The 12,644-nt window shown below is 36.8% G+C and overlaps 1 protein-coding gene across 2 annotated transcripts in view; it reads left to right on the forward strand.

The window, feature by feature from the left end:
- The first annotated feature begins 4,133 nt into the window (after positions 1-4,133).
- The window catches only part of mcama (melanoma cell adhesion molecule a), a 63,269-nt gene continuing 54,758 nt past the window's right edge, over positions 4,134-12,644 (forward strand). For both annotated transcript variants that reach the window (XM_051895274.1, XM_051895276.1), the window contains exon 1: positions 4,134-4,311. In XM_051895274.1, coding sequence (XP_051751234.1) covers positions 4,248-4,311 — 64 coding nt within the window. In that variant the 5' untranslated portion in view covers positions 4,134-4,247. The remainder of the gene's footprint in view (positions 4,312-12,644) is intronic.

The raw sequence follows: 12,644 nt of genomic DNA on the forward strand, positions 1-12,644 counted from the left end.
TTTGTTATACAATGCAATGACATTCATATTTTATGTGTGGCTTAAGTATCCAAATACACAAATAAAAATCAGTTGCATTTTATATAAAGCCAGCTACAGGCACAATGTCAGCGATGTTTGAATTTCATATCTTCAGTCATGCTGCGACATGAAAATACAGCATGCTGGCCAACACAAAATATTTTGATGGAGGCAAACAACTTTTCAGAGCACTTATTTTCATCCAAGCTTTCTAAACAAGTTTTCATCACTTTATGTAAGACCTCTCACTCCATGTCATCATAGTTTCTTGTTCATATTAAAATCCATAAAGGCAAAATTTTTGAAATGTAAGTTTGTAAGTTTTGTCTGTAGATTATAGGAGGTAGTGGCACCTGTCCATTCACGGAGTCTTAAAGGGATAGTGCACCCCAAAAAATGTCTGTTTATTTTTTTTCTCCATACAATGAACCACAGAAAAAAGAAGTGTGAAAGTAAGTAAACTGGCAGAATTTTCATTTCATTCTTCATCTCTTTAAGATGGTTTCTATCTCAATCTCTTTAAGATATGTTTGTCAATAATATTTTCTCTGCCAAGCAACCCACATCTTCTTCTGTCTGTTGGAACCTGTAACACTGTTATGAGACATACAGGCTGGTGAAAGGAAGTAATTTAGACACGATAGTTGCTGGACGTACAAAGGAAATATGGGACAATTCAGGGGAGTAGGGGACAGAGAGTGAACGAATACATAGGGATTGTTTTGAGAATGAATGAAGTATAATGATGTAGCCTATAAATAAATGTGGAAGTGGAAGGTTATTTCTTCCTTTAGAGTGAAGGTGAATGATTGTGGACAAGAAGATGTAACAGGGAGGGAGCAGAGAGAGAGAGAGAGAGAGAGAGAGAGAGAGAGAGAGAGAGAGAGAGAGATCTGGATTCTGACTGAGTCAACATCAAAGCTGTACGATTCTCTTTTTTTCCCTCTTTGGTCATATATGATTTCCTTCAGCGGCCTCAAAGCGCACTTATAAGTCTTAAGGCTCAGTGTGTGGAGCCCCTCAATAATACTGACCTGGATTTGGTTCACTGCCGGCTTTTGTTCTAATTACAGCTCAAGTACACTCTGTAAGTTTTAAAATATTCAAAAATAGAGAGACTTTTAATTTTCAATTACATGAATGTTACACTTTAAAAACTTGTTACTCTGAAAACTTGGTGCTTAAATGAGTTTAAGCACCAAGTTTTCGATTTATTAAAAGGATAGTTCACCCAACATTGAAATTTTTGTCATCATTTACTCAGCCCCGGGTATATCATGGTAAAGCCCTGGGTATGCTTCGTTTTTTTTTTTTACGTGTACGCTAATGTACGCGCACAGTCACACACACAGCCTTGCAAAGTATACTTAATTTGACTCGTACGCGTACACAGGCATTCAACGCATGTATTCTTTCATGCTAGAGTTGTACAAATGATGGTACTTTCTAACCTCTTCGCACAATCTCTCGTCTATGTAGGCCTCCATCGTCGCTGTAGCTTACATGCGTTTCAGTCTGTTGTGTTTATGCATTTTTTTTCTCCAATAGTATGAAGCGATGCCCCCTTGTGGATAAACTAATTACTGCATCAACAAAACAAAAAAATAAAATAAATGCGCACGTGCAACCAGTACGTACAAGTACGCGCAGTTACGAAAATCCGGAAGTGTGCGTACAGTACGTGCGCACTCTTCTGATGACGAAATTCGCATGTACACTGACCCTCGCGTATGCCTAAAAAAGTGAACTATTGAATTAATTTACGGGCTTAAGGTGTCAAGCTCCAAAAAGGACCATCAAAATAGTTCATATGATTCATGATTCGCTATATTACAAATCTTCTAAAGTTAGTAGCTTTGTGTGAGGAACAGAACAAAATTCAAGCCAATTCATTCATAATCGTTCCCTTTCCAGTGCTCTTCTGAATAAGATTTAAGAGCTAAAGCAGAGAAGATTTCAGTGAAAATTTTGTCATCATTTACTCACTCTTATGTCATTTGAAACCTGTATGACTTTTTGTTATTCTATAGAACGCAAAAGAAGATATTTCAAAGAATAATTAAACAGTTTTTTTCTGTATTATAAGTGTGAATGGGACCAAAATTCTCAGAAAAGAACATAAACATAACGTGACAACACAAACCTCAAAAGTCAACCAAACTCAAACCTCATTTGTTCTTGACCAAATGTCGTGATTTTGATCTTGCATTATGTGATGTATTCTGTCTATGCATGTGTTAAAGGTGGGGTAAGTAGTTTTTCAAAAACACTGTTTGGAAAAAAAATATTAGAAAAGCTTTCAAGCGCTGGAGAGAGCTAAGCGGGAAGGCCTGAATACAGACGTGGAGGCTGCTTTGATTCCGCTCCACACATGAGTAACACTGGGTTTGAGTGTCATTGATTGTCTGGAGCTGCTGTGCTGTTGGCGACTAACAACGAACACTTGTTTGTATTTACTCTTGTGTACTGTAAGTTCATTTTTTGTGCTTCCTTGTCATTCGTTCATCATTTGTGCTTTATTTTTCGTGAAGCTTTATTTTGTTGTGCGTCAGCTGTGATAAACAGACATGCACTCGCATTGCGTGTGTAACAGAGGCCAGCTAGTGAGAGTTAGGGGCATCCTGCCAGCAGACCGACTCGGAGCAGGGTGGTTCGGATTGGAGGGTGAGTTTTGAAGGCAGAGCAATGAAAAGAGGGGTGGATTTGTTTGGGTTGATTTCAAATATCAACAATGCCCAACAGAGTTTTTGAAAAATGACTTACCCCACCTTTAATACATATTTTGGTTTGATATGAAACGCTAATATTTTATATATGTTTTCTTTTTTCTACTTACAATTAGATTGTTTTTTTGATAAGGGTGAGTAAACAATGACAGAATTTTCATTTTTCATTTTTAAAATCATCTTTCCCTTATAGATTATTGACGATCTTAATAAAAATCTGCTTTATTGCTGCTCCTTTTATGCCGTATTCTCATCCTTGAGTCCCTATATTGTGGAAAAAAGACAAATCTGTTTACCTTATTCACCCTCAAGAACTATATGAGCACTTGAGCTCATGAATGAATGTTCTGTTATTATATGGCCCAGTTTCGAGTAAAAGGCGCATGGAATGATGGCAGGAGGCTGGGTAGACAGCTGGAGTGACAGCCCTCCTCTGGCCCGCTCTCTCTGTCTCTCTCTCTCTACACACACATACACACACACACACCCACCCACCCACCCACCCCTCCCTCCAGCAGCTGTTAGCTAAGGTGATAGAGGAGTGGTGATAACAGTTAGAGGTTGTTAACAACCTGCATGCTGACACATTGTATTGGAAGAAGTCCCTCTCCTAAGCCAACACACACAACCATCAACAACACCTCCTTCCAGAACAATGTAAAACATTTCTCTCTCTCATGAAGAGAAAAAGAGTGAGAGAGAAAAAAATCTGGCTCCAGGAGAAATTCCTGACCAGTGACTTGCCAGAAAATGAAAATAATTTAAAATAATTTAAATTGGACAGTTATTTTGTGTATTATAAGTGGTTTAATTGTGGCTTTAAGTCATTGTTTAACTGGCATATCTGACATAAGATAAATATCAAACGCTACAATCTGATATCTAAGCAATATTAAATAGCCTGTCTATTAGAACTTTCACTGATTAGGCTAACTATTCATACATTAGCCTATAAACGTGAACAAACACAAATATCACATAATCAATTATATAAAGACCCTTACACAAAAGTACTGTGTACCATCACATGGTAATTACTAATACCATGGTACTGACGATATATACCAAATACAATGGTATTTACTTTGAACTCGAAATTATTTTTAAAATACGATGGTATTATTAAGGTACACGTCCATAAACATGCTATTAACACGGTACCATGTCCAAAACATGCTAGAAAGACACTTTTTGCTAGTATTATCACATGATCAAACATTAGGCGTAGCCTACTATAACACTCTTTCACGCGCGGGTAAAAAAAAAAAAACCCTAATGAGACCAAAAAATATGATTTTATCCAGATTTATTTTGTTAGGGTGGGGAGCATTAATTGAATGTCCCAAATTTCCTCCCACTCGCAGTAGGACAGTACAATAGCGAACAGACTGGGAGCATTTGTGCAACTCGACTCCATCTCCCTCCCTCTCTCGCGCTCCTCCTGGCCAAAACTGCTGTGCTCCTCTAGTGCGCTTCATTCAGACGGATAACTTCAGAAACATGGCTCTACCAAGCACTTCACTTTTACTGTTTGTTCTTCAAATGTGCGCTGTTGCGTGGCAAGGTAAGTCAAGTTCACCTCATCTTTCCTTGCGGTGCTGTTTTTTTTGTTTTGGTTTGATTTTATGAGAAACTTTTGGAGCGTTTGAATGGGATGCATGCGGATGTTTTAGGATGCTGCAGTTATACTGTATCATAATTGTGTTTAAACTGCGGTGTTTAAAACGTTCTGTGTGTAATACAGTGATATCGAGTGTTTAAAGTTACTTAGACAACAACTGTAAATCGTTTTCACCTTTTGGCTTTGTTATTCACGTGAGAAAAGAGTGAAGTTTCTCATCAAAACACACGGCACGTGAGCTCATATACGTTCAGCTTGTTCAAACGTAGGCACTTTTTTTTTTTTTTTTTTACAACAAATACATAGCACTTGTTTGTACAGTAACGCAATATTACTTTTAAATAAGCAGAAGTTCCTTTTTTCTAATTTCTTTTCATTTTTATTTTCATATGCTGAATTTGCAGAAAACTGTACGAAAACTGTTAAAACTTGCATGCCTTGATAGAAAAACAGCAGGTGGACTAAGTGCTTTAAAACGGTGTTTTTTTTTCTAAAACATCCTAAAATTGGCATTTCTTAAAATATTTAATCTAATTACTCTATTTTATCTAGTGATGTAAAGCAAATATGTATTTAGCAAAACAAATTTTTAAAACTAAGGTTTCATGTTAATAACTAGCCAATTTGCTGTTTCCTCTGGTGTTATTTTTATGACTGAAGTGGTACAGATCATGGGACTGGTCACAAATACAGGCTTTGTGTGTCTGTTCTCAGACACAGTCTTTGGAACTCTATTATAGGGCGCTCAAAAATGTGATGATATGAGATTTTCACTGTGATAAGTAAGCTGTTCACAATACGCAATATTTGGTAGTATAGTCATACGTTTGTAGACATAGAGCCTCAAAACAACCCTGATCATGCTTATATGTGTGCAAATTGCCCTGTAGGTCTCTTGTACATGACCTAGACGACTACCAAACCAGCCCTTCTCATTAGGGAACAGATGATGGACCCCCACTGCATAATCCTCTCCTTGTCCATCTATATCTATCCCCTGTTGTGTTGTCCGAGACATCCGACTACTTATTTTGTCCATCCTTTTACATTGTTTTTCACCCTCACTGCCTTTTCTCTTTCTCTCCCAATATATTTTGTTCAATGCGGATCAGGACTCTCCTATAATGGTTCATCCAAAGATTCTTAACAAGCCCCTTTCCTGTTACCTTCTGTTCATCCTTGTGTTAATAAGGTCCCTCTGGTTCCCCAGCAGATGAACCAAAGCTGTCTGTCCTGGGATTACTGAACACCCCGTTAGATAACTGCCCCTATGATTAAGAGGGGTCACCTTGATCCCTCAATGTGAGGGGGCTATTTTTCATCCAAGAACTTGACATTGAAAGTGACATCCTTGCAAATTATAGTGACTATGATGTGTATGATAGAATATGTACTGAAAAAAAGGCTTTGAAAAGTAAATTATTATTCATTTATTAGTTTTTTTTTTTTTTTTTACCTTTTTGTGTAAATTGTCACACTAATATCCTGTTTATTTTAATTATCCATAAAAGACCCAACATTAAAACAGCATAAAATTATAGTTTATATAATAATATTATATATTAAAGAGGACCTATAATGCCCCATTTACAAGATGTAATATAAGTCTCTGGTGTCCCCAGAATGTGTCTGTGAAGTTTCAGCTCAAAATACCCCACAGATCATTTATTATAGCTTGTCAAATTTGCCCATATTTGGGTGTAAGCAAAAACACGCCGTTTTTGTGTGTGTCCCTTTAAATGCAAATAAGCTGCTGCTTCCAGCCCCCTTTCCAGAAGAGGGTGGAGCTTTACCAGCTCATGCTTCGGTTGCTCAACAACAACAAAGCTGGAGAATCTCACGCAGCCAAAATGACGATTGTCAGTAACCGTGTTCAGCCTTACATTGTTCAAACCGGAGTCGGACACTGATGGAGAGACTCAGGAAGAAGTTACAACTTTTAGAATGCATCTGTACGTTTCTGAATGGTTAGTGGATAAATTTATGTAGTTGCTGTGGAGTTGATTCAACTCATCGACTAGCATGTGCCGTCATGTTAATCTTTTGTGCAAATCCAGCATTGAATTGACCCTCATTTGTGAAGCAGTCCGGCGTAAAATGACAACATGGTAACAGAATGGCCTCACCCCCTTTGTTGCGTGTTCCTGGGGCCAGGTTTTATGTAAATTTTGGGGTTTGTGATGTCACCAACCCTGGAGAAAGCTCGTTGTAGTCCCTACCAGCCGTTTGTTTTAGTCCTTTAAAAGCGATTTCCGTAAAAGAAAATATCTCCATTTGCATTGAACTTTGAGCATCGTAACTTTGCAGATGTTGTTTATGCTTAAACAGCAACATTACACAATAACTAAAGTTAAAAAGGTGAAATCATAATCAAGGACCCCTTTAATATTACACATACACACACACAAATCGTCATATATATATATATATATATATATATATATACCTGTATACAAACAAACACACTGTGTGTTTAAATTGTCACACTGATAACCTGTTTATTCTAATTAACCATACAAGACCCATTATGTAAACAGTATCAAATAGTAATATCACATTATTAATATTCATTTTATTATATTTTTAATAATATTACTGTTATCATTCATGAAACTAACCAACATATTGGGCTCCTTTCACGGCCACAACAAAAGACAATGAGAAATATCTTCATATCAAGGCCCTGTCAATCAAAAGTGAAAACCGGAGCTTGAGTGAAAAATCCTAATATAGGACATCCGCCAAAATACGCATTTTTTATCCCAGATGTCCGTACTCATTCCCTTAAGTTCGTATGAGCTGCATTGTGTGCCAGTGACAAAGATGCCTTGCCTTAGACTTCCTGCTTCCCATAGCAGCCCATGACCCACAGTAGAGGCGATATACAATTGAGTGGCTGTTTCTGGTTTGAGGGGGTTTCTATGCTCACAATCTTGGGTTGAGCCCCTGTCTGTCACTCTTGACAGTGAATGTCATGTAAAAGCCTGTGGGCTTATTGTTTTGGCCTGGCAGAAGGTGGAAATCAGTGAAGACCTCTATAGGGATAATCAGCATTGTTGTTTTGCTGTTCAGCTTCAGTCAGCAACAACATGTGGATTAGTTAAAGGTTGAGATCCTTACATAATTGGGTTTAAACTGTCATTATTTGCATCTATGTGGTGCTGAATATTGTTTGGACCCAAAGTTTATGCACAATTGTGTGTAATGAATACAGTGCAATCTGACTGACGGGAAGGTCCATCTTGAGTTTAAGAGTTAATCTTCAATCTAATCCAATCACACTGAGCCTTTAATGACTCTTACCAGCAGGGGGCAGCAAGAAGGCAATTACCTGAACAAAACTAAACACTTGTTATTGATTTTAAACATGTATGCATACAAATATGCATTGCATTTGTAGAACGTCTGTTTGATTGCATGCTACAAGTCTTGTTTCTTTTAGTACAAAAAGACATTAATGGGTCAATGACGTGACGGGTCATTTTTTTGTCCAAAGGCCTTAATAATAATAAAAAAACAAAGATATGACATCCAAAGTATGTAAGGTAGTACAACTAGATCTCTTTTATTGAATCCAAAAGGTTTTAATTATATTTTGCTACATATAAAGGTATTTTAAAGATTTTGAAGTGTCAAAAGGTCACTTGGTTTAACCGTCCAAATGCCAATACAGCCATTTCATTTGTGATTAAAATATCTTAAAATGTAATAAATGTATATATTTTTTATTGATTGATGATTTTATAACATTATATATCAACATCATGCAAAATTATATTAAAATTATGTGTAGAAGTCATTGCTTTGTTATGTGAAAAATGTTCGGAAAAATGAATTTCATTGATGTCATTCGGAATAACCAATATAAAGGGACCATTTTGGATCAAGTCATGCTGTCAATATCATGTGACAGGATGTGTCATCATTCAGACATCTGCAAAGGACCACATGGTCGTGAAGCAAAGTAACTCTCTCTTAACTACTTGAAAAATTTCACTTGCTCATACGCATGTCCCGAAACAGGTCATTCGGTACAACCGCTATAAAACATGAAAAATATTTTAAAAACTTGTACTAAATATAAAATGTTTGATTGTCCTCTAGATATCAGCTTGTTAGCATTGTTTGAAAATATTGTCATTCAGTGTAACCAACAGTGTCATTCGGTAAAATTTTGGTTAAACCGAATTACTTTTTTGGTGACAAATTTTGTCCATCTTGTAAAAAATGGCAAAAGCAGTGTTAATTGATTATAAAAACCACATAATCTCATTGTTAACACTTAATAAAACTTCAAAATGAATTATATCTCCATTATGTTTTTTTACACTTTTAAAAACCTTATTTGTCAATGACCCTAATGTGTATTTTGGATTAACTCATCTAGAGCCAATTTCCTTTACCTCAGTCCTTAAAGTCAGATAATTTCTTCCTCACTCAGATGTACATCAGATTATCGAAAAGAAATTTTTTGGGGCGGGACTTAGGTCTTGTTCATTGGTTGAGGCAGATCTGAACGCAAGCTTGCAGTCAGTTGTAAGAAAGGGGCGGGGTTTAAGCAGACAAATTTTTTTTAAGGTGACTGTAAACACATTTATAATCCTAAAGATTTCTATTTTAAATAAATGCTGTTCTTAGTCAAAGAATCCTGAAAAAAGTATTGCGGTTACCACAAAAATAAAAAAGCAGTTACAACAACGGTTGTTTTTTTAACTTTAATAATAATAATAATAAATGTTTCTTGAGCCAATCAGCATTATAGAAGGATTTCTGAAGGATCATGTGACACTGAATACTGGAGTAATGATGCTTTGCCATCAAAGGAATAAATTACATTTAAAATATATTCAAATAGAAAACAGTTATTTTACATTGTAATAATATTTCACAATTTTACAGTTTTTACTCAACATTAAAAAATCTTACAGACACCAAACTTTTGAACGGTAGTGTGTACATTCAGTATTATACAAATAGGATGGGAGTACATAAAAAGTACTTGGATGCAAACCAACACTAATGAGTCATTCATATGGTATTTGTACAGTTTACCCTGTGGTAAACCACAAAAATACACTGTATATGAATCGCTGAAAGGTCAGGCAGTAACTATGGTGACCATTTCACTCATAATGAAATATTTACACCTGTTAACAAAAGATTCCTCCCATCAAATCCACTAGACACTTCGGTTCTCAATCAAAGAAGAGCCCTTTACTTTCAAACATAATTCAGTATTAGATCTCTTTTGATCACATCCCTGAAGTCAAGGTTTTGATCCTTATGCTTAGATTTCCCTATAGTGATGAGCTGAGACAGGCTAGACGACAGCACCGCGGGGCGATCCTTGAAGTCACCCGCTTTGAGTTCAGCCAAAACAATGGCATGAGATTCCTCAGTTTAATGCAGGGAATGGGGGATGGTATTGGAGGTGTGCGTGTCTAAGATCCACAGGTGAGTTTACAGGGTTAGATCACTATCTGATGGAGATTGCTCTTATCAAAGCCTTTTGTGACTAGCAGATTGTGTCGTTGACAGGAAAAGGCTCTGTGTTTGTCATCTAGTCTTCATCTGAGATGCATTTGAACAAGGGGATATCTTAAAAGCACTGACTGTGTCAAGAATGAAGAAAACCATGTCTAGTCATTTTGTGAAGGAATCCAGCTCAGCTAAGTCTGGCTTACATTTTACAATATTAGTGTGGTCTGGGAAATGTGTCAAACTTGCTGTGGCCATGAGGCCGTCGGAGCTGCCAGCGTGTCTTATGTTACTTTATTCAATGATCTGTGTAGATTCTTGTATTTTCAAGGAAGTTCTGAGTGGCACAATCTGCCATCGTAGCAACATTTTGATCCAACTAAAGAATAAATATGTAAAACCATGGGCTTATTTGGGATATAGTGATGGCATGTTTATCAAAGTCAGATGTGGAGACTGACCACATTAATGAAGCGTGAGAATGAATAACAATCATCCAAGTGCAACGAAGGGGGTGAAGAATTTACAGTGGATGGATGCCAGCTCTTTTTGCCCCTCTCCCTCACTTTCTCACAGACTGTTTTTTTTTTTAATTTTAGAAAGCTGTAAAAGGAATCCAAAATTAGATTTGTCACACTAAAATTGTCCCAGTTTTTTTTTCTTACAAGCTATTTAATAATAAAAAGAGCAATTACTCTTAAAGGGCTAGTTCACCCAAAAATGAAAATGCTGTCATTAATTACTCACCCTCATATCGTTCTAAACCCGTAAGACCTTCGTTCATCTTCAGAGCACAAATTAAGATATTTTTGATGACTTCCGAGAGCTCTTACTCCTCCATATACAGCAATTTAACTACCATTTTCAAGGCCCAAAAAGGTAGTAAAGACCTCATTAAAATAGTCCATGTGACTACAATGGTTCAACCTAAATTTTATGAAGCGATGAGAATACTTTTTGTGCGCAAAAACAAAACAAAAATAACGACTTTATTCAACAATTTCTTCTCTTCAGTGTCAGTCTCCTACGCTGTTGACGTTGTATAGACAGTGCAGAGCTTCCATATATGTCAGAACGATGATTTATTATTGGCCGGCTCCTGCGTCAGCATCATATGCATGCGTCATGCTGCTCACGTATACGGCGTCGGCCAATACTGGACACGCTGGGATGAAAATCACTGAAAATGATTATTTTAAATCACACTTCATCGGGATTTTCTAAACAAATTGTAAAATTATAATATTTGTCTAAATTATTAAAACCACATTTGTGACTGAATATACTGAACAAGTGATATGGATGCTTATGTTTCCTATATGATGTTTTTTTGTGCTAGGTTTCTACACTAACATTCAGAAAGTTGGGTCAGATCTTTACATTTGTTCAGCAATGCATTAAACTGATCAAAACTGACAGTAAAGATATTTATGATGTTAACAAAACGTTTGATTTAAAAAAATCTGTTGTTTTGAACTTTCTAAATCATGGTTTCCACAAAAATATTTAGCAGCACAACTGTTTTCAACATTCATAATAATAAATGTTTCTTGAGCACTAAATCAGCATATTAGAATGATTTCTGAAGGATCATGTGACACTGAAGAAGACTGTGAGCATAAGAGACTTTAAAAAAAAAAAAAAACATTAAAACTTCTGATGGTAGTGCATATGCTTTTGTTTTATGGAAAAGTCATACCAGTTTGAAATGACATGAGTAGATTAATTTCTAGGTGAACTCTCCATTTAAAATTGAAATATGTAATTATTAGACTGCTGAATATTACTTTCTCTGTTCCTTTATTTGACATGGAAGGTACAAGGACATTTTCTCCACTAATACCATTCATAAATAATCTCCTTTTGGATCAATAGCAATTATATGCTTCATGCAACAGTGTTAAGGACACAGCTGTAGACAGTTTTTCTAATGCCATTAAAATAAATGGGATATACATAGTATGTACTGATAAAAAAGGCTTAATTTTGCGGACCATGTCCCTTGTGATTCTTTGGCTTTATCTCATTATTATTCTCCAGACTTATAACCAGCTTAGCGCACCCTTCCAAAATGCACTATTTAATTGGTTGAATGCAGCCCGTCACTTTTGGAGAGCCCCATCTGTGGGACACGTCACTGGCCAGGAACCGATTCGAGATCTGGCAGAAATCCTCACAATGCAAGGGGGATTTCGGAAGTCCTTGGATAATGTTTTCTCCAAAATCTCCCTCTAAATCACTGCCTCTCATCTCCACCCCCCCCAAACCTGTCCGTCTTTATCGCTTTCCATCTCTCTTTCTCTCTCTGTTTACCGTAAAATCTGCAGACAGCTGCAAACACCTGGTGGCCAACTCATTTTTGAGGAGGCAGATATTTTTTTTCTGGATTTGTGTGCATGCGTGAGTTAGTAGGTTGCTCATGTTACAGAAATCATACACCACAATAGTAGCACCTCCAGTCTTGCTGTCTACCCCCATCCCCCACGGTCTTAGATGCCTCCTCCCACATCTCCCTCATGCTCACATGCCCTTCACTCAGGCTTGGCTACTGGCCCATTCAAAGGGAGCCAGGGGCTTCAGGCCCTTCATGTGTTTTACTTTCTCCAAAATCTTTATTGATTTTTGCAGAAATACCTGCAGTTGCTGTGTTTGTGTTTCAGGTGTTTGCAAGGTCTTTCTCAGTGGCCAAGTCCTGCCAAATAACCTGAAGACTGTTTACTTTTGAGTAATGTTATTAGTTAACTTGATTTTTGTATTTTTGGAAGAAACTGCGAGTGGGGTTTTGCCAGGGCATTGTT

This window comes from Ctenopharyngodon idella, chromosome 5 (genome assembly GCF_019924925.1).
Source record: "Ctenopharyngodon idella isolate HZGC_01 chromosome 5, HZGC01, whole genome shotgun sequence".
Taxonomy (NCBI): Eukaryota; Metazoa; Chordata; class Actinopteri; order Cypriniformes; family Xenocyprididae; genus Ctenopharyngodon; species Ctenopharyngodon idella.